Source organism: Rana temporaria, chromosome 1, assembly GCF_905171775.1.
Source record: "Rana temporaria chromosome 1, aRanTem1.1, whole genome shotgun sequence".
Classification (NCBI taxonomy): Eukaryota; Metazoa; Chordata; class Amphibia; order Anura; family Ranidae; genus Rana; species Rana temporaria.
The window spans coordinates 639,297,227-639,323,853 of record NC_053489.1 but is presented as its reverse complement, the minus strand read 5'-3'; the positions used below and the strand labels follow the sequence as shown (position 1 = coordinate 639,323,853).

Below are 26,627 nucleotides of genomic sequence, written 5' to 3'. Positions count from 1 at the left end.
TATGGCTTAATTAGCTGATTAGAGTGGGGCACTTTAAACCTAGAATATTGCACCTTTTCACAATATTCAAATTTTCTGAGATTGTGGATTTGGGGTTTTCATGAGCTCTGAACTATCTTGCTTTGCATGTAATGAGTCCATCTTTTATATTAGTTTCACTTTTTAAGTTGCATTAGTGAAATTAATTAACTTTTGCACAATATTCAAATGTTTTGAGTTTAACCTGTAATATTTCCAGGGGCAGCCTTGATTAATATACGTACGTTTATACATAGGCAAAGCAGCATCCACCATTGCCTCCCAGAAGGACACCACAGGGGGGAGTTGAAGAGGAAATCAGCAATTTAGCATGATGAGAACGCTGCTCATCCTCATGTTTTCCCAGAAGGGCCAACTCAGGGGAAGCTGGAAGTGTCAGCTGAAACCTAGGATTAATCAATTCAAAACATCCGACCAGAATTTTGCAATACTCAGTCAGTCCCAAAACATGCATAGGTAGGACCTTAGGTGAACACAACATTGAGGACACTTTGGATCTCATGTTGGGTACATACTACATCCTCACAGGGGTGTAGTACACCCTATGCAGGAACCTGACTGTTTTATTTTTAGTCATTGCTGATTTGTGTAGTGGGGCGTGCTGGTTTCTCAACGTAAGAAATAACCAGGATAAGACATGATAACCTGGGGTAAAGCTCAGCAGTTGATGGGGTTTACTTTTTAGATTTGGGACACTAGTTAAAATTTCCCCTGGACATAGTGGACAGCAAAAAGTGGGTAAACTCCTAGGTCTTAACTCCGTACTCCGTAGTTGAATTTTTTTTTTGTTCATAATTTTTTTTATTAAACTTTCATGGAATAAGTAGGTGATACAAAACAGAACAGTAGTTGAGTTTTAATTGTTTCTTGAAGACCCCTTTAGAAAAACAGAGCAGGTGGTGAAACATACATCATGTCAAAATTCTAGGTCAAAGATTTCCGGGGCGATGTAAGATGAATGTTCTGATAATGTTACAGTAGATGTTACATGTGGTGAAAAGTTTTGCGGTATCCGTATTTCACTGGGACCCTCTATAAGTCTGATGTGTGAGAACATGAATACATGAAGTTTGGTCTTATGATCGTGTAGACATTTTCATATATCTGTTTGTCTGAAAGAGAGGTTTTCACTGCTGGATTTACCATCAGTCACAGTAGACTTATGCCTATAGGCGACAGAGACAAAGAGAACGTTTTTTTCTTGTACAGTTAATCCCCTACATACAAACGTTCAGCTTGCAAACTTTCAAAGATGTGCTGATCTCACAGAACAGAACTTGTTTGTAATTGTTACTGTATAATAATTGGCCACATCTTTTTCCACCATCAGTAGGTATAATCAACACATATTACACATTAAGTCTAAGCCAGTATAAGAACAACAAGTGTTATACAGGGCAAAGGCACTAAAAGTTGTATTCCTAAAGGTCATTAAATTAAAGTCTTAAAGGGTCACTAAAGGAAAAAAATTTTTTTACAGGGTATAGAGACATAATAGTTAACTGATTCCTTTTAAAAATGATTAAAAATAGATAAAAACCAATCATATAATGTACCTGCAGTTTAGTTTAGTTTTTGCTGTTGTTTCCTGGTTCTCTGATGTACAGAGACAAAGAGCCAATAGAGGGCAGTGATGCTTTGTAAAATGAAACTGGATTGGTGCTGACACACAGTAATTACACCTCCTTGATTAGTCACCACAGTGAGAAATCTCCCAGTACTGTGGTGATCAGGAAACAGACAACCAGGAAGTGTCCAGAACAGAGAGGAATTACAGCAACATCAAAGCAAAAACGAACAATGAGGACATGAAACCAGGACTGCAGTAAGGTAAAGGAAGCTATTTAGCTTAAAATTTGTTTTCCTTTAGTGACCCTTTAAAGCGGTGTTTCACCCTAAAAACAAAATTCTAGCATGCCATCAAGCATACTAGCGCGAGCTACAGTATGCTTTTCTTTTATTTTTTGCCGCCGTACTTACAGTTTACTGCTGTAGTGAAGTTTCAGACTCCCCGCAGGGAATGGGCGTTCCTATGCAGAGGGAAGATGATTGACGGCCGGCTATGGCGCGTCACGCTTCCCGAAGATAGCCGAAATAGGACTTGCCTCTTCACGGCGCTATACGGCGCGCCTGCGCACAGACATCGGAGCTGACTGCGCAGGCGCCGTGAAGAGGCAAGTAATATTTCGGCTATCTTCGGGAAGCGTGACGCGCCATAGCCGGCCGTCAATCATCTTCCCTCTGCATAGGAATGCCCATTCCCCGCGGGGAGTCTGAAACTTCACTACGGCAGTAAACTGTAAGTACGGCGCCAAAAAATAAAATAAAGGCATACTGTAGATCGCGCTAGTATGCTTGATGGCATGCTAGAAAAAAAATGTTTTTTTAGGGTGAACCCCCGCTTTAAGCCACGTACACACGCTCGTTTTTCACGGCATGAAAACTGCTGGCAGAGTTTTTTGCAGAGAAAACCGTTCGTGTGTATAGTATCTAGTCGAGAAAACTGTTGTGAATCTTGACGAGAAAAAAAGAGAACCTGCTCTCTATTTTCTCGTCGGGAGTCTCAATTTTCTCATTGTGATTCTTGTCGGGCTGGTTTAAGATGAGAAAAACATTTGTGTGTATGCTTTTCCAAGTCTTAAAAACCCACGCATGGTCAGAATCAAGTATGAGACGGGAGTGCACCTTCGGTAAAACTAGCGTTCGTAATGGAGATAGCACATTCGTCACGCTGTAACAGACTGAAAAGCACGAAGACTGAGAAGCGCAAATCGTCTCTCACCAAACTTTTACTAACACGTGGTAACATGGGATTAGCAAAAGCAGCCCCAAGGGTGGCGCCAATGGAATCAAACTTCCCCTTTATAGTGCCGTCGTACGTGTTGTACGTCACCGCGTTTGAGAATGACAAGATTTTGGCTTGATAGTGTGTATGCAAGGAAAGCTTGACAAGAATCTCGACAAGCCTGACAAGAATCACTTCAATTTTTTTTTTACGACGGGATTCTCGGCCGTGTGTACAAGGCTTCACTGTTTGCATTGTCACATAAGAGCCAATCACATATAAAGAATTTGAGATTCCATCTGTTCATTTCCGGTGTAGGTATAAATCTAACTGGGCATTTCACCAATGCACTTCAACGTTTTTATATGAGACACTGGGGTAATTTTGTTGCTGAATGATCAAAAAGGATGTGCATTAGCTTTGAGCATTATTTATGAAGACTGAGAGGTGATTGGATCATCAAGAGAGTGACAATAAGACCTTCCAAGGATCAGATATACTTTTTATCAGACAAAGTTTTCCACACGAAAAGCAAGGCTTGATGAAGGCATAGGTCTGAACCTTTTAAGGGAATGGGTGTAAAGGATGTCCCTAATTTGCAACAATAACTCAAATTCAGTCTGCCTGCCATGTCAGTTGGGTGTTACTCGTGCCACACAACTTCTGTGGCCCTCTGTGGGTTTCATTGATTAAATTAAATAAGGTCCTAGTTGTTCTCCAACAAAACTTGCCTGATAGCAGAAAGAGTGAAGTGCCATTTTATTACATTTTTGTCTGAGGCTAGTCCTGTGTTTATGTTCATTTACTATTGACTGACTCAATATTTCTGCTTTAATGCCGCGTACACACCATCACTTTATGTGATGAAAAAAAAAAACGACATTTTTTGTGAAGTAAAAAAACAACGTTTTTGAAACTTCATTTTCAAAAACGACGTTGCCTACACACCATCGTTTTTTTCAAAATGCTCTAGCAAAGCGCGGTTATGTTCAGCACTCTTTTCCATTGAAGCTTGCTTCATAACTTGCTTCTGAGCATGCGCGGGTTTAAAAACGTTGTTTTAAACGTCGTTTTAGCCTACACGCGGTGATTTTTTGACACAAAAAAACGGAAAATTGTATCATACTTACCAGTAATTTTCCTTTCCTGGTGCCTATCCATGGCAGCATACTAGTGATAGAGCTCCGCCTCGACTCCTCCTTCAGGACTAGTGAATAGAATAAATTAAAGGCATAGCCCCTCCCCCAACATTCTCCGTACTATAGAATACCGAGGGTGGGAGCGTATGCTGCCATGGATAGGCACCAGGAAAGGAAAATTACTGGTAAGTATGATACAATTTTCCGTTTTCCTGGTGCCTCCATGGCAGCATACTAGTGATAAATAACTAGCTTGACGCGGGTGGGATAATGCTTAACAATAAGAGTTTTTAATTAGAAGAGGACATAGCAGCCTGAACTGCCCTTCTTCCGAACTCCACCGTTGTAAGAGCTCCTGGGTCAATATGGTAGTGCCTGAGAAACGTGTTACGAGACGACCAGGTGGCTGCCCTGCACACCGTCTCCAGCGATACGTTAGCCCTTGTTGCCCAGGAAGTAGCGACTGCTCTAGTGGAATGAGCATTCACTCGAGATGGAGGCTCCATATTCTTCGCCCTGTAGGACCTCTGTATCAGCTTCACAACCCATGATGCCAGAGTCCTGATGGAGGCTTCCTTGCCCCTGTGTTTACCAAAAGGTACGATGAACAGTCTCTCCGAGGTTCTGAAGGAGCCGGTGGCCTCTAGATAGGCCTTGAGTGTTCTGGACACATCTAGTTCGTGGCAGGATTCTGTATCAGTATCTGCGAATATTGGTAGAGCCCAAGGTTCCAACAGGTGGCTTGTAGAGGCGACCTTCGGCATGAACCCTCTGAGTGGGCGAAGTTCCACCCTGTCAGGGAAGAAAGAGATGTGGTCTTCCCCAATTCCTAAGGAGTGGAGTTCTGAGATCCTCCTACCGGAGGTGATGGCTAGCAGAAACGTTGTTTTCAACGTTAGGTTCCATAGGGTTATTTGTTCTACTGGAGCAAAAGGTTGGATTGACAGAGCCTCGAGGACCAGAGACAGATCCCATTTAGGGAAGGATCGTCTAGCAGGCGGACGGATCTTCAGGACGCCTTTAAAGAAGATGACTAGTAAAGGATCCTCTGCCCACCTTCTACTGGTTGCGGCTGAGATTGCTGCTACCTGAACCTTGAGGGAGCTTAGACTAAGGCCTAGGTCAAGTCCTGTCTGAAGGAAACCTAATACATGGTTTGTAGAGGGAACGATAGGATCAAAGCCGTTATCGGCTGCGTAGGACAAGAACTTATCCCAGATCTTCGAATATATAGTATTCGTTGTAGGTTTCCTGGCCTTTAAGAGGGTTGAGATGACCCCTGACGAGCAGCCTAGGGACTCGAACCTTCGCCTCTCAACTTCCAGACTCGAAGGTCCAACCTCTGAGGGTTTGGGTGAAGCAGTTTGCCCTGCAGCAGAAGTTGAGGGAATGCTGGAATCTTGACTGGCGGACTCACACTGAGACGCATGGCAAGTGGAAACCAAGGTCTCTTCGGCCAGTACGGGAGTATCGTCAGTACCTGCACTGATTCCCTGAGTAACCTCAGGAGAAATTTGAGTATCAGTGACCGCGGAGGGAAGGCATATGCCGTGGAGAACCTCCATGGGCATGTCAGGGCATCCACTGCTTCGGCTTGCGGATGGAAACCGGGAGACAAACCTGTCCAGTTTGGCGTTCTCCGGAGAGGCGAACAGGTCCACCTGTGGGGGATCCCAAGAGTTGGCAATCTGACGGAACACCCGCGGGTGGAGCGTCCACTCGTTGTTGTCGCAGAATCTCCTGGACAATGCGTCTGCTTCCGTATTCAGCTTGCCTGGGAGGTATACCGCTCGAAGGTCCAGGAGGTTCTTCTCTGCCCAAAGCATGATCGGCTCTACTTCCTTGAGGAGCGACCTGCTGCGCGTGCCCCCCTGCTTCTGCAGATAAGCAACCGCTGCCCTGTTGTCCAGGCGAAGCAGAATCCTCTGACCCTTGACTTGGGATGTCAGGGAAGTTAGTGCCATAAAGGCTGCCCTCAATTCTAGGATGTTGGACACTACGCCCTGGGTGGAGAATGACCATTTCCCCTGTACTTTGGATTCCCCGCAATGGGCTCCCCAGCCCTGTCCGCTCGCATCGGACGTAATTGTGGTCCAATGAAGGGACCCCAAGTGACGGGGTCTGGAGAGGTTCTCTGGATCTGTCCACCATTGAAGACTCCTTCGCATCAGTCCTGTGATCAGGATCGCCTGGGACAGTCGACGTTTCCTCCACTGCGCCAAGAAACCAGTCTGAAAGAATCTCAGGTGCCAATGGGTCCATGGGACCATGGGGATGCAGGCAGACATAGTACCAATGAGGCTCAGGCATTGTGCAGCCGTTAAAACCGGACTCTGGATGGTTTTGATCATTTTCTGAATGATAATCTCCCTCTTTGGCGGTGGCAACGACACTGTACCCCTCAGGGTGTTGAATGCTGCGCCCAAGTAGACCATCTGTTGAGTTGGTGTGAGTTGGCTCTTGTCTAGGTTGACTAACCACCCTAACTCCCTTAGAGTTTGGAGCAGAATGGTTCGATGGCACATCAGTTGCTCTGGGCTGCTTGCAAGGAGTAGGATGTCGTCTAGATAATGATACACCCTTAAGCCCTTCTCCCTCAGGGGGGCTAGGGCAGACAATAGGATCTTGGAGAATACCCTGGGAGAGGTGCACAGCCCAAAGGGTAGAGCTTGGAACTGAAGGTGAGTATGACCCACTGCGAATCTCAGGTATTTCTGCACTGTCGGCTGGATTGGAACATGCAGGTATGTGTCCTGGAGGTCGACAGAGATCATCCAATCCAACGGCTGGACTGCTTGAATTATTGTCTGCAAGGATTCCATCTTGAAGCTCTCGGTGTGAATATACCGGTTGAGCCTTTTCAGGTCTATCACAGGCCTCCATCCGCCCGTCCTCTTGGGGACAAGGAATAAGGTGGAGTAAAAACCTGTGAATTGCTCTGCCAAGGGCACAGGAATGGCTGCTTCCTGACGCTGGAGTGACACTAAAAAATCTTTTAGAGCTTGAGCTTTCAGGGGAGAAGATGGAATTTCCGATCTCTTGAACGAGCTCCGAGGTGGAGTTTGAAAAAACTTCCAAGAGTGCCCCCATTGGATAGTGGACAGAACCCAGGGGTCCTGGCAATGGGTGGCCCAGGCTGAGGTGAAATGTTTTAGCCTGGCTCCCACCGGGAGTGTCAGGGATGGCTCGGCGTCAAAAGGACTGCTTTTGCTCCTGAGGAGCCGGAGGGGCTTTCATCTTCCTGTTCAAGAAGGATTGCTGAGTGCCTCTCCAAGGTCTTCTGTTGTCTCTGAATTGACCCGAATTTCTGAAGTCTCTTGAATCTGAGCGGCGGAACCTAGAGGGACCGCCTCTGAATCTTTGTGTTCTCCTGTCCTGTGGGAGCATACCAGACTTCCCTCCTGACAGCCTAGAGATTGCGTTATCCATCTTATCTCCAAAAAGCGCCTTCCCATCAAAGGGAATCTTGCACCAGCTCTGTTTGGATGAAAGGTCAGCTGACCAAGGCTTCAGCCATAAGGCCCTCTTTGCCATCACAGAGTGTAACATAGATCTTGCCGAGCATCTAATGGTATCAATGGCAGCCACTCCGACAAAATCTGCTGATAGTCTGAGTTCCTCCAAGGCTTTTATTATGTCTTCTGTAGGGACGTTCTGACGCAGAGCAGTCTCAATGTTATCTGTCCATGACCTAATGGCATTAGAGACTGACGTGAGGGCGATGGCCGGTTTACAGGCCGCTCCTGCCGCTAAGTAGCTCCTCTTTAGTTCTAGGTCAATACGCCTGTCTAGGGGATCCTTGAAGGAGGTGGAATCCTCCATTGGTAAGGTCACGTTTTTGGCAAGGCGTACTACTGATGCATCCACCACAGGCATGGAGTTTAGTGCCTGTGTTCCAGACTCTGGTAAGGGATACAACTTGTTGAGCCGGCTCAAAGAGAACTTTTTATCAGGCTTTGCCCATTCGTTAAGAATGACCTGGCTAATCTCCCCCATTAATGGGAAAAGAATCTGCTTCCTCTTGAGAAAGGGAAAATAGCTTGTCGCCTCTTGAGGGGGATCATCCGCCTCTTTCCAGGAGATTGCTGACTTAACTGCCTGGATAAACGGGTTTACCAGGGAAAAGCTGAACCCTGAGGGCTCTGACTCCTCTGCTGAGTACTCCGAGTCATCTCCGGGTGAGGAGTCTCTGCCTGACCGATCAGTCGGTAGTACAGGTTGCCCGACTGTTGAGGGGCCCGGGAGACTGGATTCCACATTCTGAGCCTGTGGTACCTGCGAGGTCGGCTGAACAGGGACTGAAGCCAAGAGCTTGGAGAAGGAGTCCCTCATAGCTTTGTCCAGCAGTTCTACTGCATGCCGATTTTCCTGCTCGCGGTTGGACGCATAGTCCGTAAAGCAGTCCTTACAAACTACCTTGTCGGGTAGTGGCGTAGCCCCGCATGTCCAACACTTCTTCTTTCTTTGGCTTCTAGAAGATGGAGAGTGATCATGACCCCTGGATCTTGACCTCTGTGATCTATGGCGTGGAGATTGGGATCTTCGCCTTGATGAGTGGGACCGGTGTCGCGAGGAATCCGATCTGCGGACTGGGCTGTCATTATCACGAGATCTTGATGACTTTCTGGTCCTCTTGGAGTGGGCAGGGCTACGGTGTAAGGAACTCACGTCAGAAAACAGTGAGGGCACTTTTTTTTTTTTTTAAATACTCACGTATCGTTGGTCCATACCTAATGGTGTGAGGATCTTTGTTACGCGGCGAATGACTCATTGCAGAGCTTGGGCGGAAGGATCGGCTGCAAGAAATATGGAGAGGCCGAAAAAAAAAAATAATAATAATAACAAGTGAGAGATTTGAACAAACGGAAAAGAAAGGCACCTGTCTGCAACCTTCAGACAGGTGCTGATATGCTGGCACCTTCCCCCCATCTCCTCCCCTCTTACCAACAATTTTTTGGGGCTGAAACCTAGCAGGGCTTAGCATTTGTCACTGCAGCAGCAGCCAAGCCCTGTTCTAGGTCTTTATTTAAGGTTTTCCTGAAGGAGCCTTCCCCCAGGATCCGCCCCCAGCCAAAAGATTGGAAGTAAGGGCAAAAAAGCCCTGTTTCCAGAATCCAAGATGGCCGCCGCGTCTCGAGACGTCACCGCGCATGCGCCGCGCACGCGCCGCGCATGCGCAGAAGCGCTGGCGCCCGTGATACAGGAAGTACTGTATCAGGGCACCGGGATCCTCAGTAAATGTAGGTGCCAATGCACCAATAGTGTGGGCGCCGACCAGCACGGCCCCCCCTGCCATAAACGAGGGATCAGTTGAACCTAGTGATACCTGCGGCTCCGCCCCCTGACACAGGCCAGACCCCCCAGACTGCCATGTAGCCCAGAGCGACAGGGGCACCTGCTGAAGACAGAGTTTCTCAGTTTTTTTTTTTTTTTTTTTTTGTACAGCATTACAAATGGATCCTCTTTTTTTTTTTTTTTTTAAATGGAAAACATATATACAACACAGAAGAAGTAAAAAAGGGAAAGAAATGTCTGGCCTGGGGTAGTGGAGCCGATCCTTCCGCAGCTTCCATGTCATTCATAGGTGCTCCTGGCAGTTTGCGTTCCTATGAGGAAACTCTGCGATGCGACCCCAACAGATCCACAGAGGGGTCTCCCAGCTTATTAGCGCTAATAGCGGCCCAAGAACAGGGACTGCGCGCGGGAAAGGCTAAACCCGGCGGACGCTGTTGACTGCAGAGGTATGGACATACTTCTACTCTTCACCAGTACAAGAAGGTATGGAGGAAAAAAAGGAGAATGTTGGGGGAGGGGCTATGCCTTTAATTTATTCTATTCACTAGTCCTGAAGGAGGAGTCGAGGCGGAGCTCTATCACTAGTATGCTGCCATGGAGGCACCAGGAAAAGACGTTTTGAAAAACGACACAAAAAATTGAAGCATGCTTCAATTTTTTTTTGTCGTTTTTCACAAGACATAAAACAACGTTTTCCCCCACACACGGTCATTTTAATTGACGTTTTTAAAAACAACGTTTTTTTTTTTATCACATAAAGTGATGGTGTGTACGCGGCATAAGTCTGTTCTAAGCATCCACCACTCTTTTTGACACTTTTTATTTTCCTAATGCTACTTTTAAACTTTTTCAACCACTTCAGCCCCGGAAGAATTGGCTGCTGAACTGACAATTGCGCAGTCATGCGACGTGGTACCCAAACAAAATTTACGTCCTTTTTTTTCACAAATAGAGTTTTTTTGTGGTATTTCATCTATAAACAAAAAAAAAAGCGTACATTTTGAAAAAAAAGCAATATTTTTTACTTTTTGCTCAAATAAATATCCCCAAAAATATATATAAAAAAAAAAAATTATTTCTCAGTTTAGGCTGATATGTATTCTTATACATATTTTTGGTAAAAAAAATGCAATATTGATTGGTTTGCGCAAAAGTTATAGCGTCTACAAAATAGGGGATAGTTTTATGGCATTTTTATTAATATTTTTTTTTACTAGTAATGGTGGCAATCTGCGATTTTTATCATGACTGCGACATTATGGTGAACACATTGGACACTTTTGACGTATTTTGGGACCATTGTCATTTATCCAGCGATCAGTGCTATAAAAATGCAATGATTACTGTTTAAATGACACTGGCAGGGAAGGGGTTAACCAGTAGGGGCGAGGAAGGGGTTAAGTGTGTCCTAGGGAGTGATTCTAACTGTGTGGGGGCTGAGCTACGAGTGGCACAACATTGATCACTGCTCCCGATGACAGGGAGCAGTAGACCACTGTCCTATCACAAGGCAGAACAGGGAAATGCCTTGTTTACACAGGCATCCCCCTGTTCTAACATCGTGTCCACGGGTCCCGCAGGCATGGCCACAGAGCTTGCGGCGGGCACGCGCCTGCACGGCGGGAAACTTAAAGCGACAAACGGGTACGTTGTTTTGCCCAGCCAAGCCATTTTGCCGAAGTATATATGCGTGAAGCGGTCGGCAAGTGGTAAGAAAAAAGCTTTTTCCAACCAAGTCTGGAGTAGGTGTAAATCAAAGGATTGACACCCATCCCAGATTCCGTGGAAGTCGTGGATTGGAATTTTAATATTAACACAAGCTGGTTTTACAAACTTCCCATCCTGTTTTTGAATGATCAGCATTTCTCTTTATACATTGAAAGGTAATTGTTTTATGTTCCTGGCACTTATTAACCTCCCTGGCGGTATTCCCGAGTCTGGCTCGGGGTGGAAATCCAGTACCATTAGCGGTATCCCTGAGCCAGACTCGGGATCGCTTTGCAGTATCCACAGGCAGAGTTATCTTGTCCCTGGATCCTGCGATGTCTCCCCACTGTGTGATAGAGCTGTTTCCTCACTCGATTCACACAGTGCTCCATTCCCTGCGACGTTACGACGCACAGGGGCGGAGATCGGCGCCAAATTCAAAAAAGTAAATACACAGTACACATACAGTATACTGTAATCTTATAGATTACAGTACTGTATGAAATAAATACACACCCCCCTTGTCCCTAGTGGTCTGCCCAGTGTTCTGCATGTACTTTTATATAATAAAAACTGTTCTTTCTGCCTGGAAACTGGAGATTGTCCATAACAACCAAAAAGTGTCCCTTTAAATCAAAAGTGCTTTTAGACCAGCTAGAAAACAGCGATAATAAATTAGAATCACTTGCAGAATTGAGCGATAGCGATTTGTGGGGAAATTCGTCATCAAACAATAAAAGTAATGACAGCGACAATTCTGCAACTGAGCAAATTTCAGTGATTTTGATTTATTTACATTATTATTTTTATAATTATTTATTATATTATAATTTATGATTTTGTGTTTCAAACTTTATCATACCCGGGATGTCTACTAGACTCTTGTTTGGACAGATTTAAGTGAGTTATTCCTAAGGCCTCGTACACACGACCGAGGAACTCGGCGGGCGAAACACATTGTTTTGCTCGTCGAGTTCCTTGTTAGGCTGTCGAGGAACTCGACGTGCCAATTTTCTCCATTCCCGTCGAGGAAAAAGAGAACATGCTCTCTTTTTGGCTCGTCGAGTTCCTCGACAGTTTCCTCGTCGAAAAATGTACACACGACCGGTTTCCTCGGCAAAAAAAACCCAGCAAGTTTCTTGCTGGTTTTTGCCGATAAGCTCGGTCGTGTGTACGAGGCCTCAGAATTACAGGCCTACAATATAAAACGCCAAATTTCCATGCAAAATAATTGTACCGCTTTCAGCACCTAAAACCAGAAAGAATCATACCACCAGGGAGGTTTAAACTAAAGAAGCTGCTTGGATAAGCTGAAAAATGTCTTTAACGTATTACAAGTCCAGTTGAATGTGACAGATGATTGCTAGCTACCTGGCTTGGCTTATGACCCATAATTATTAGGGTGAAAATCAAAGTAGAACACCTACAGAAAATGACCCGAGGTGGGTGATTTATTTCTCACTTATTCAGCACTCAGCCGTAATGGGACCTACTAATAATGTGATCTTTCATAGATATGTGCTTCTGAACAGTTTGTGAAAGGTTGTTTCCTGGAGAAAATGAAATACTGACTACAAAGAACAGATGATTCAAAACATGTAAAGAAAATACCCACACTTCACCTTACCAATGAGTTGTACGACACACCAAGTCTAGTGTAGAGAAGGATGCTCATTCTAACTAGGCTATAATAGTAGTCATTAGAAATGTAAAATGTTGCTTACTATACAGGCAATTTGAAAGTTTTTCACTACAGGGGCCTCATTTGGCCTAAAATGACAGCTAACACAGAGAATTATTAAAGTGGAGTTCCACCCATAAATATAACATTACATCAGTAGTTTTAAAAAAATGTCATTAGTCCTTTAAGAATTTTTTTTAGATGCCTTCAAAGTGTTGTTGCTAGGCAGAATAGTTAATCTTCCCACTTCCTTCACCTAGGTGCTTAAGCTTCCTAACCTACACCGCACAGACTCCTGGGAATGTAGTGGGTGTAACTTTCCAGGAGTCTGTGCACTCCCCAGTCTCGAAGAATCATGTGACGTGGACAGTACAAGTGCTGAAACCTGATCTGAAACCTATTACACTGCTTGTGCGAGATCTGCAAGGCTGAAATCCAGGAAGTCATACAGTCTGGCTTCATGATGCCCACACTTAAGATGGCCCCAGTCAATTTCTATTTTATAAAATGTCTAAATGCTGTAACAACCTAACAAAACGGACCTTAGTTTACAGACTAACTTTACTAGAATACATTAAGCTTGTGTATTACAGGGGTATTTATATTTAAAAAGTGAAATTATGGCCGGAACTCCGCTTTAAGTACTGAGGCAGTCTGTACATGTCAAGTTCCATTGCAGATTTATCAATGCCAGACAAAATTCACCTGAAATAATCTGAGTTTGCTGACTGACGTTCTTTTATTTAGTTTAATCTATTATGCTGTGGACAATCCCCAACAATATAGAACTATGGCGTGATAGAAAATGTAAAATAGATAATCCAGTGCTATGTGTTAACTAAACCCTAAAGCAAAAGAAGACCTTGATAAAATAACGAGATGGGCAACTACATGGCAAATGAGGTTTATAGCTGGATTCAGTAATTCAGTAAATACACTACGCCACCGTAAGTTAGATAGGCAAGTACTGTATTCACAAAGTACTTGCCTCCTAACTTACGGCGGCGTAGCGTAAATGTGGCCGGCGTAAGCGCGCATAATTCAAATGAGGATGGGGGGCGTGTTTTATGTTAATTACTCGTGACCCGATGTGATTGAAGTTTTTTACAAATGGCGCATGCGCTGTCCGTGTACATATCCCAGTGTGCATTGCGCCAAAGTACGCCGCAAGGACGTATTGGTTTCGACGTGGACGTAAATTACGTCCAGCCCTATTCACGGACGACTTACGCAAACAACGTAAAATTTTCAAATTTCGACACAGGAACGACGGCCATACTTAACATTGACTAGTCCAGCTATTTGATGGAATAACTTTACGCCTGAAAATGCCTTACGTAAACGGCGTATCTTTACTGCGACGGGCGCACGTACGTTCGTGAATAGGCGTATCTAGTGATTTACATATTCTACGCCGAACTCAATGGAAGCGCCACCTAGCGGCCAGCCTAAATATTGCACCCTAAGATACGACGGCGCAAGCTGTCGTATCCTAGATAAGTTTAAGTGTATCTCAGTTTGAGAATACACTTAAACTTAGGACGGCGCAGATTCCGAGTTAGGTCGGCGTATCTACTGATACGCCGGCCTAACTCTTTCTGAATCTAGCTATTAATGTTGAAAAATGTAAAGTATATTTGGGTGCCAAAAATACAATGCAAATGCAAGTTACTCGCTAGGGGGAGAATCTCTGGGAGAATCCAGGATCGGAAAAGATCTGGGGGTCCTAGTAGATGACAGGCTCAGCAATGACATGCAATGCCAAGCTGCTGCAAGCAAGGCCAAGTGAATATTGGCATGTATTAAAAAGGGGATTCACTCCAGCAATAAAACGATAATTCTCCCGCTCTACAAGGCTCTGGTCCAGCTGCATCTTGAGTATGCCGTCCAGTTCTGGGAACCAGTCCTGAAGAAGGATGTGCTGAAACTGGAGAGTGTCCAGAGAAGGGCAACACAGCTAATAAAGGAACTGTCTGGAGGACCTCAATTATGGGGAAAGACTGCAAGCATTAAACGTATTCTCTCTGGAGAAGAGACACTTGAGAGGGGATATGATAGTGATATACAAATACCATACTGGTGACCCTAGCATGGGGGAATTTTTTTTTTCAGCAGGAGGGAGTTTAAAAAAACATGCGGCCATTAATTGAAACTGGAAGAGAAGCAGTTTAACCTTAAACTGCGTAGAGGGTTCTATTGACGTAAACTCACACACACACACCATAGGTTGAACTGGATAGACTGGCGTTTTTATTCAACTTTACCTACTATGTAACTATGGGCCAGATCCACAAAAGGGATACGCCGGCGTATCTGCTGATACGCCGTCGATTCCCTGTTTCTATCTATGCGGCTGATTCATAGAATCAGTTACGCATAGATATCCCTAAGATCCGACAGGTGTAATTGTTTTACACTGTTGGATCTTAGGATGCAATACCGCGGCCGCCGCTGGGGGCATTTCTCGTCGTAAACCAGCGTCGGGTATGCAAATTAGCACTTACGGAGATCCACGAAGGTTTTTCCCTTCGTGAAGTCGCCGTAAGTGTTAGTTTGCTGTCGCAAAGATAGGGCTGCTTTTACAAAGTGTAAAGTTAGTACACCATGTAAAAGTATACCCGTCTTTCCCGCGTCGCTGTCAATTTTTATTTTTTTCGCCGCATCTCTTTTTTACACGTCGCGATTCACAAAACTCGGCGCAACGTAACGTAACGCAAAGCACGTCGGGAAAATAGCGTCGGGAGCATGCGCAGTACGTCCGGCGCGGGAGCGCGCCTAATTTAAATGGGACTCGTCCCATTTGAATTGGCCCGCCTTGCGCCGGACTGATTTAGGATACACCGCCGCAAATTTCCAGGTAAGTGCTTTGTGGATCGGGCACTAACTTGGGCAATTTGCGGCGGTGTAACTTAAATCACAAAAGTTACGTTGCGCCCGCTGGTTGTGGATCTGGCCCAATGTAACTAATATATTGCAGCTTACCAGTTGTTAGATGGGGTGGCTGCATTCTTCTTTTTTTTTTGGGGCTAAGAACATTTTCAGCAAGTACTGGATATACATGTTAATCGTGCCAGAAATGGGGTGTCCTCGTCACCTCAATCCAAACTGAGTTGCGCTCACAGATAAAAGCAATTCTATCTTTCGTCTGTAACCTACTCATGTGTAATAGAGATGAAGAAAGGAAGACACATTTGCAGTCTAGCCAGGGTGGCAACAACAGCTGCCTGGATAGAAGTAAGAGGAGTCAGCGTAGTCACCCAGGAACTGGAAGTGAGTTGATCACAGCATTACCAGGTGACAATAAAGGGAAAACATTTTAAAAAATACAACTAACTCAACCACCCCCTCAAAGGTAAGCTGTCATATACTGTATGTTCGATTTTGGAGTTATGCCGCGTACACACGGTCGGAAATTCCACCGGCAAAAGTCAGATGAGAGCTTTTGGTCCGAAATTCCGACCGTGTGTATGCTCCATTGGACTTTTGCTGGTGGAATTTCCACTAGCAAAACATTGAAAGCAGGTTCACTATTTTTCGGAATTTCAGAAAAAAATAATTCCGGTCAGAAATTCCGATCGTCTGTAGCAATTCAGATGCGCAAAATTCCGACGCATGCTCGGAAACAATTCAACGCATGCTCGGAAGCATTGAACTTAATTTTCTCGGCTCATTGTAGTGTTGTGCGTCACCGCGTTCTTGACGGTTGAGAGTTCAGAGAACTTTTGTGTGACCGTGTGTATGCAAGCCAAGCTTGAGCGGAATTCCGTCGGAAAAACCATCCAAGGTTTTCCCGACAGAAAAATCTGATCATGTGTACGCGGCAAAACTCTCTCCATAGTGAGGATAAATACTGTTAACAGGTAGGAAGATTTCTCCTCACTTTCTGTTCTGTGAACAACTGTATAATATTGAATTTCCCAGTGTTGGATTTACCATCAGAGTTGGTTCACACTAGGGCGACACGACTTCCAGTGCGACTTTCAGAGGCGACTCCGACACGACTTGAACATGAACCACAGGGCGATCTGGGGCGATTTACAACATGACTTGAAGTCGTCTCAAGGACAGGAGACTTTCCAGTGGCCAATCAACAATCAGTTCTAGGGGAGGGAGGGGGAGGGAGGGGGAGGGAGAGGTTTGCCTGAGAAATGTATGTCATCTTCCTGGAAAGTGGCTTCAGTTAAGACAGTGATCAGACTTGGATCAGACTTGGAGGCGACTTCCATTGAAATCAATGGGTACAAATCGCCTACAAGTCGGATTGAAGTAGTACAGGAACTTCTTTTGAAGTCGGAGCGACTCGAGTCGTGTGTATTAAAACCGCTCCCATTCACTTGCATTGTTTTTCTCGACAGCGCGACTTGAGGCGACTTCAAGTCGGAGCCCAAGTCGCCCCAGTGTGAACCGGCTCTTACTTTCTTTGGCAGTGACAATGGCTACAAGGATAAATGGAAGGGGTAATTTCCCCAGAAGGGACACAGAAATCAATAAAACTGGACAATAATTCTAACCATTCCAGACTATTTAAAAAAGTGTATCCTGGCTAGAAATTAAGGGCCAAATCCACAAAAGGGATACGATGGCGTAACTGCTGTTACGCCGTCGTATCCCTGTTCCTAACTATGGAACTGATCCACAGAATCAGTTTCTCATAGATAGGCAGAAGATCCGGCATGTGTAAGGGACTTACACTGCCGGATCTTAGGATGCAGTACCGCAGCCGCCGCTGGGGGCATTTTGTGTCGAAATGCCGCCTCGGGTATGCAAATTAGCACTTACGGAGATCCACGAAGCTTTTCAGCTTCGTTTTTTCTCCGTAAGTTTTAGTTTGCAAACGCAAAATTAGGGCTGCTTTTACAAGGTGTAAACTGTTTACACCTTGTAAAAACAGACCTTTCTGTCCAGCGACGCGATTTTTTTTAATTTAGATTTTTTTTTTCGCGCCGTATCTTTTTTTTTCCCGACGCAACTTTATTGACCCGTCGCAATCCACAAAGCTCGGCGTAACGTAATTTCGCGCTATGCACGTCGGGAAAATGACGTCACGAGCATGCGCAGTACGGCCGGCGCGGGAGTGCGCCTAATTTAAATGGGAATCGCCCCCATGAAAATAGGAACGCCTTGCGCCGGCGGAATTTAAGTTACACAGCCCAAAATTTCTAGGTAAGTGCTTTGTGGATCGGGCACTTAGGTAGAAATTTTAAGGCAGTGTAACTTAAATGGAAAAATTTACGTTACGCCGGATCTTTGTGGATTTGGCCCTAACTTCTTTTTATTAAATAATAAAAATGGTAATAGGCCCTCTTTTAGCTCCATTTAAAATGACTTGGCGATTCCTTTCCTCGCTCTCAGCACCTGAAGAGAGGAGCAGAAGGTGGCCTTGAATGCACAAAACAGACATGCTTTAAGGCCCTGACTCACACCTATGCATTTTTCAGGGCATTTTCCGTTTTGCATAAATGCATTATAGTCCATTTAACATGGTTTCCTATAGGTCATGTTCACACCTATGTGTTTTCCACCAGTGTGGTTTTTGAAAAGGCTTAGGGGCTTTGTTCTTGCAGAAGGCTGTGCTTTTGGTTCCATTGACTTCAATGGAAATGCAGCAGAAATTAATCAAACACGCAGTGCTTGCATTTTTTATGCTGTGTTCTTGCTGGTTTCTCCTGCAAGACAACAGACACCTCTCAAAACCATGAAACACATCAAAGACACGTTTGAAAAAATGCAAAAAGGACCCTGGAAAACACATTTAGCTAGATTCACGTAGAGTTACGCCGGCGTATCAGTAGATACGCCGTCGTAACTCTAAATCTACGCCGTCGTAAATTTAGGCGTATTCTGGAAACCAGATACGCTTAAATTAGGCTAAGCTACGAGCGGCGTAAGTCTCCTACGCCGTCGTATCTTAGGGTGCAAATTTAGATTTTCTGCTGCGAATATGCAAATGAGCTAGATACGCCGATTCTCGAACGTACGTACGCCCGTCGCAATTAGTTACGCCGATTACGGAAGACGTACGCCGGCATAAAGATAAAGCTGGTCTCTAGGTGGCGCAGGCCATGCAAAGTATGGACGTCGGAACAAGCGTATCTTTTTACGTCGTTTGCGTAAGTCGTACGCGAATAGGGCTGTAAGTTACGTTCACGTAGTAGGCAGTGTTTAACGTATCTTAGGCATTCTATCCGACGCATGCACACTGGGATACGTCCACGGATGGCGTTCGTTTAAAACGTCAATCACGTCGGGTCATTAACATAAAACACGCCCCCCTGTTTCTCATTTGAATTAGGCGCGCTTACGCCGGCCCATTTACGCTACGCCCCTGTAACTTAGGAGGCAAGTGCTTTGTGAATACAACACTTGCCTCTCTGACTTACGGCGGCGTAGCGTACATGCGATACGCTACGACGCCTCAAAGTTAAGCCAGTCTTTCTGAATCTGGCTAATTAACCGCAACCTGCATAGGTGTGAACCAGGCCTATAGTAGAAGTGTGGGATAGCGAAAAATAAACACACATACCTACCTATATGGCAACAGCATTAGCCAGAGGCTGAGCCAGCTGCTGGTCAAGGCATCTAGGTGGATCCTGACATTATTATCAGGAGCCTGGACTAATTCTGTGATGTCAGCCTACTGCAGGCTTTAGCCTGCTCTCGTCTGACTTTGGGTCACAGGAGTGCAGAAATGAGTGCACTCCTTTGACCCTAAAGAGCTTTGTCCATACCTCTCTTTTAAAGATAGCCTGTGAATATACCATGTGACAGAGCATTTATATGGTTGGAGATCACTCTGGACTGACTCAATCGGTTGTAGGTCAATGTTTAGGTAATGGTGGGTGCGGTTTGGAAGAGTTCTCTTCCAATGCTATCTGCCCAACTAAAACGGAAGGAGGTGGCAAGCCCTTTTTGGGGGCTTGGGCTGCTGCCTCTGGTTACGGCCTTGAGGTCATTTCTGCGTGTACTAGTAGAGGTAGTTAAAGAGGGAGTGCTCGATATTCAATGAAATGCAAGTCAAGAGGAGGATTTGTGGTAGTTTATTGTGTGTAGCAACAAGTGATCAAGCCAATGCGTTTTGGGGGGAAAGAACTCCCCCTTCCTCAGGGCTGCTGCTGTTTGCTGATGGTGAATGAGAAAGGATCCCAAATTAGTGTGTCTGTGATATTGGATATCGGTTACTCCCTCTTTATCTACCTCTATATGTGACACAGCTTGGCCAAGCACCAACATAAAAGTATTTTCATCACTCCCAGTGGCTGAACTGAGCAGTGGGAGAGCAAGGCCATAGATAACCCAGTGGACCATTAGGTGGCACGTAGCAGCAAATTATGGGTGTGACAGTGGTATAACTTGGGCATTCTCACAGTGTACATGCTAATGTATAGCACAGTCCTTTTACCACAAATGATGCTTTAATTACTGTGACAAAACTGGAAGTCTAATAGACATGTACAATTATTTAAAAAATGAAACTCTTCCATTACATATGTTTTCCTGCACACAGTCTACCTTGAAGTCATTACTTAGCAACTGCTGTATAATATACCATAAAGAATGCAGGGGTCAGAAGTATGATGTATACAGCCCAGCATGCACACACATACACACATATTGTAGGATGTGGCAGTGCAAACACAAACTTGGTTAGGGTAAAAAAAGAGCTTCAAGAGTGTAAATCTAGCAGTAAGAATGTGGTATCCACGGGGGAAACTAGCTGACCTAGGGCATGCGGGTGCCTATTTGAGCTTGATATGTTTTGATGGGTTTGCAGGCAGTAATGTGGAATGCTCGAAATATTCCATATCAATTGGTAGGGTGGGAAATGCTTAATGTTTCTGTGCATCCCCTCCATCTATGAAATCTCCTGGATAGTTGGCTTCTCTGGGGATGTGGGTAGCTGGAAAGTTAGTTCTTGGGTTTGCAGCCTTTCTGAGGTCCATGGGATGACTAAACAATTATATATAGTTTGGTAGGATGTGACACCTTTGCAATGAAAGATCCAAAAAACACAGGTGTTGGGGAGAATCTGAGCCAGGGGTAATATACAGGACACTGTCACAGGGCTGGGACAAGGGTTGGCCAGGAGGGGCAGCTGCCCTGGGCTTAATGGTTTACTGTAGGCATGTGGGTGCTTTTTTCTGTTACAAGGCTGACAAGAGTAGTGACAACAGCATCACTACTCCTGTCAGCCCAGTGATGGGAGCAGCAAGGAGAGGAGGAGAAAGCCAAGATGTGGCGTGGGCTGTGTTCTCCCCCCCCCCCTCTTTCTGACAGTGCAGCACTACTGTATTAACAAGCAGGAGGCAGTGTTTATAGACATGCAGAAGCTGCACTAACAGGAAGCCAGAGGGGGAGAGAGAGCACAGCCCGCACTGCCGAATGGAGAAGTGTCCAGGACAGAGCCAGAAGTGGAAGAGAGAGCCAGGAGTTCAGGGAGAGCCAGGAGTGGAGGTGAGAGCCAAGAGTGGAGGGAGAGCCAGGAGTGGAGGAGAGCCAGGTGTGGAGGAGAGCCAGAAGTGGAGGAAGAGCCTGGCGTGGAGGAGAGCCAGAAGTGGAGGGAGAGCCTGGTGTGGAGGAGAGCCAGAAGTGGAGGGAGAGCCGGGAGTGGAGGAGAGCCAGAAGTGGAGGGAGAGCCGGGAGTGGAGGAGAGCCAGAAGTGGAGGGAGAGCCTGGCGTGGAGGAGAGCCAGAAGTGGAGGGAGAGCCTGGTGTGGAGGAGAGCCAGAAGTGGAGGGAGAGCCGGGAGTGGAGGAGAGCCAGAAGTGGAGGGAGAGCCGGGAGTGGAGGAGAGCCAGAAGTGGAGGGAGAGCCTGGTGTGGAGGAGAGCCAGAAGTGGAGGGAGAGCCTGGTGTGGAGGAGAGCCAGAAGTGGAGGGAGAGCCTGGTGTGGAGGAGAGCCAGAAGTGGAGGGAGAGCCGGGAGTGGAGGAGAGAGCCAGAAGTGGAGGGAGAGCCTGGTGTGGAGGAGAGAGCCTGGAGTGGGGGCAAAATTAGGGGGCAAAATTACTGGAGTGAAAGCCAAAAAAATCCTTACTAATAAAGCACATATTGTGACCCTTCTCCAAAATACATTCCAAATGTCTTCACCAAAAGGCCAAGTACAATGTAAGGCCCACTAATGTAAAGTCCACCAAAGGTCCACTAACCACTAAACGTTACTACATGTTACTATTTACAGGAGATTTTCAGAAATCTACTGCCTGATAAATGTAAAATCCTCCTACAGTATATTCTTTTTCATTATTTGTTATGCTATATTTTAGTAATGAATATCTTTTTAAGGAGATGTAATGTTGTTGTTTTTTCTGTTTTAGGTACAAGAAGAAGGAGATGCCGGTGTAAACACAGGTCAGTATGTATATAAAGCTGAAGTTATGTCTGCATATATTTTGCCTTTCTTGGTTGGCCCTTTCCCCCCCATCAACAACATGTAATGGCATTTTTTAAGTAAAAGGTTTCCATTTTCATAAAACAGGATCTATAGATGGAGAATGGATGGGTGATTGAAAGCTCCGCCCCCTCCCTCCATTCATGGATCCTGTTTCATTCATAGATGCTGTAGTATGACTTCTATGAATGGAGCAGCTGGGTGGAAAGGGAGGGCATAGTCGGGCTCTCTTGATGGGAGCCTGTGACAGCCCCTTCTGTGGAAGATTACAGTGGTGGGGGAGGGGATCAGAAGAAGAATCAGCACAAGGGACACATCCTGCTGACTCTATGATAGGTCTTTTGTGCTAATTTTTTTTATTTTAAAGTGGAATTACAGTGCCTTGAAAAAGTATTCATACCCCTAGAAATTTTCCACATTTGGTCATGTTACAATCAAAAATGTATTTTATTGGGATTTTATGTGATAGACCAACACAAAGTGGCACATAATTGTAAAGTTTAAGGAAAACGATAAATGGTTTTCCAAATGTTTTACTAATACTTTTTCAAGGCAAGGTTCAGCTTAAAAAAAAAAATGTGTCAAAACCACTGCACAGAGCAGCCCCAATACTCCTCTTCTTAGGTCCCCCGTCGTCCCTCCTTGCTTCTCCCCCTTGACCAGTGCCCCCAATCCAATAGCAAAAAGCCTGCTATGGGGGCACTGGTGCGTGCTCACTCCAGAAGCCTGCTCCATAGCCCCATACACACGGTAGGACTTTTTGACAACAACCTTCAAAATGAGCAAGTTTTCCAAAAAATCCGACCGTGTGTACGCTCCATCGGACAAACTTTTTCGGTTTTCATCGGACAAAAGTTCTCTCTGCAAACGGACAAACTTTTCGGCAACAAAAGTCCTATGGTTCAAAGTCCTATCGTGTGTACAGAAATCCATGCCCAGAACCAATGTTAAATTCAACCAACAAGGTATTTTATTGTACTTGCAGGGTCTTTTTAACCACTTCCCGACCGCCGCATGTATATATACGTCGGCAGAATGGCACGTACAGGCACATTGGCGTACCTGTACGTCCCTGCCTAGACGTGGGTCGGGGGTCCGATCGGGACCCCCCCCCCCCCCGCTACATGCGGCGGTCGGATTCCCGCGGGGAGCGATCCGGGACGACGGCGCGGCTATTCGTTTATAGCCGCTCCGTCGCGATCGCTCCCCGGAGCTGAAGAACGGGGAGAGCCGTATGTAAACACGGCTTCCCTGTGCTTCACTGTGGCGCTGCATCGATCGAGTGATCCCTTTTATAGGGAGACTCGATCGATGATGTCAGTCCTACAGCCACACCCCCCTACAGTTGTAAACACACACTAGGTGAACCCTAACTCCTACAGCGCCTCCTGTGGTTAACTCCCAAACTGCAACTGTCATTTTCACAGTAAACAATGCAATTTAAATGCATTTTTTGCTGTGAAAATGACAATGGTCCCAAAAATGTGTCAAAATTGTCCGAAGTGTCCGCCATAATGTCGCAGTCACGAAAAAAATCGCTGATCGCCGCCATTAGTAGTAAAAAAATAATAATTAATAAAAATGCAATAAAACTATCCCCTATTTTGTAAACGCTATAAATTTTGCGCAAACCAATCGATAAACGCTTATTGTGATTTTTTTTACCAAAAATAGGTAGAAGAATACGTATCGGCCTAAACTGAGGAAAAAAAATGTTATATATGTTTTTGGGGGATATTTATTATAGCAAAAAGTTAAAAATATTGCATTTTTTTCAAAATTGTCGCTCTATTTTTGTTCATAGCGCAAAAAATAAAAACCGCAGAGGTGATCAAATACCACCAAAAGAAAGCTCTATTTGTGGGGAAAAAAGGACGCCAATTTTGTTTGGGAGCCACGTCGCACGACCGCGCAATTGTCTGTTAAAGCGACGCAGTGCCGAATTGTAAAAACCCCTTGGGTCATGTAGCAGCATATTGGTCCGGTCCTTAAGTGGTTAAGGGATACAACATGCGGAAATGTGCAAGTACTACAGAGGTGTATTGCATTTTTTTTATTTCGACCTGGCATATTGTACACTTGAAAAAACACCTTGCTGCTCAACCAGATCACACAGCGCCCTATTATTATTATTATTATTATAGAGGGTTTATATAGCGCCAACAGTTTGTGCAGCGCTTTACATCAGGGAGGACAGTACAGTCACAATACAAATCAATACAGGAGGGTTCAGAGGGCCCTGTTCATTAGAGCTTACAGTCTAGAAAGGAGGGTCAAGTGTAACAATGGGTAGTAGCTGTGGGGGATGATCAGATGGACTTAAATGAAAATACAGTTGTTAGGTATGGGAAGGATAGGCTTCTCTGAAGAGGAGGGTTTTCAGGGATCCTCTAAAAGCTAATAGAGAAGGAGATGGATGGACAGATTGGGGTAAGGAGTTCCATAGGCTTGAAGAGGCTCTCGAAAAGTCCTGGAGACGAGCATGGGAACAGATGATGAGAGAGCTAGAGAGTAGGAGGTCTTGAGAAGAACAAAGATAACAATTAGGTTGGTATTTAGAGACTGTGGGGTAGATTCAGAAAGAATTTACGTTGGCGTATCTATTGATATGTCGCGTAAATTCTAATCTGCGCCGGCGTATCTTTTTTCTGTATTCAGACAACAAGATACGCCGGAATGTGGCTAAGATCCGACTGGCGTAAGTCTCTTACGCCGTCGTATCTTAGTTGCATATTTACGCTGGCCGGTAGGTGGCGCTTCCGTCGATTTACGCAAGGAATATGTAAATTAGGTAGATACGCCGATTCAGAAACGTACGTCCGCCCGGCGCATTTTTTTACGTTGTTTGCGTAACGCTTTTTCCGGCGTAAAGTTACCCCTCATAAAGCAGGGGTAAGTCATGTTAAGTATGGATGTCGGAAACGACCGAACAGCGTCGTATTTTACGTCGTTTACGTAAGTCGTTCGCGAATACGGCTGTACGTAAGTTACGTTCACGTCAAAAGCATTGACAGTTTGCGGCGTAATTTGGAGCATGCGCACTTGGAAACGTTCACGAACGACGCATGCGCCATTCGTAAAAAACGTCAAATACGCGGGGTCACAATAAATTTCAATAAAACACGCCCACATCATCCACATTTGAATTAGGCGGGCTTACGCCGGACCACATACGTTACGCCGCCATAACTTAGGGCGCAAGTTTTTTATGAATATGGAACTTGCGCCCTAAGTTACGGCGGCGTAACGTATCTGAGATACGTTACGCCCGCGGATAGATACACAATTGTATCTGAATCCGGGCCTGTGACAGTATGGCACTTGGCACTATATTGTTACAGACCTCATTTATGGCAGCCCTGTAGGTTAGGGTGACCATACATCCCCAGTTTCAGGGGACAGTCCCCGGATTGAGGACACTGTCCCGGGACCAAGTCTGTCCCCGATTTTGTCCCCAGATTGGATTTGAACAGGGGCTGGGGCAATTTCAAAGACAGTCAGTGCAGAATAAAAAAAATTGTATTCTGAATTACACACTCCCACTCCGCTGCTCCTACTAGCTTAGGGGGGTGTATTTTTTTCCATTATCTGTGCCCCTTTCTGATGATCATGTGCTGGTCGGAGCGGAGGGAATATTTCTTCAGTTTCGGGTATATGCCCGTTCAGCTGCGGTCGCATGTTTCGGCCAGCCGCCTGCCTGCTCATCTCCTTGCCTTCCCTGGCAGAGTGATCTTCCTCCGCTCCCCACCCAGTAGTAGCCGGGACCTGGAGAGTGAGGCCTCGTACACACGGCCGAGGAACTCGACGGGCGAAACACATCGTTTTGCTCGTAGAGTTTCTTGTGAAGCCGCCGAGGATCTTGGCGAGCCAACTTTTCCCATTGCCGTCGGGGAAAAAGAAGACATGCTTTCTTTTTGGCCCGACGAGATCCTCGGCGGTTTCCTCATTGAAAAGTGTACACACGACCGGTTTCCTCGGCAAAAAAAAAAAAACCCAGCAAGCTTCTTGCTGGTTTTTGCCGAGAAACTCGGCCGTGTGTACGAGGCCTAAGACTTGACAGGCTGTGATGTGGGCAGCAGCGACATCGCTGATTGCCGCTGCATTGCCATGAAATGAGATTTGCCATGGAATGAGATGGTCCGCCTCCATCTCATCCTATTGGCTCACTCATGTCACGTGACAAAACATCAGTCACAGCTAGGCTATCATAGGGAGAGGATCTCCTCTCCCTGTGATAGCCAGATAGCACTGTCAGCAGCGTGCCTCCCGCTCCCCGATTAAGTACACCCCGCGCCCGCTCTACTCCCCGTCCCCCGTTAAGGCTCAGGGAACGGGGCGAGTCTACGCTATTAGAGTAGACCTAGCGTTGGATACGTTAGTAGCGTAAACCTGCGCATGCGCAGTATTTACAACACCAGCCCAGTAGACCTAGCGTAGGCTACGTTAGTAGCGTAAACCTGTGCATGAGGTTTACGCTACTAACGTAGCCAACGCTAGGTCTACGCTAATAGCGTAGACTCGCCCCGTTCCCTGAGCCTTAACGGGGGACGGGGAGTAGTGTGCGGGGTGCGGGGGACGGGGAGTAGTGTGCGGGGT

The 26,627-nt window shown here is 45.7% G+C and overlaps 1 protein-coding gene across 1 annotated transcript in view; it reads left to right on the top strand.

Moving 5' to 3' along the window:
• The window catches only part of LOC120924470 (T-cell surface glycoprotein CD8 alpha chain-like), a 70,750-nt gene that overhangs the window by 37,010 nt on the left and 7,113 nt on the right, over nucleotides 1-26,627 (top strand). The window contains exon 5 of the mRNA XM_040335455.1: nucleotides 21,958-21,991. Within this exon, the coding sequence (XP_040191389.1) occupies nucleotides 21,958-21,991 (34 nt within the window). The remainder of the gene's footprint in view (nucleotides 1-21,957; nucleotides 21,992-26,627) is intronic.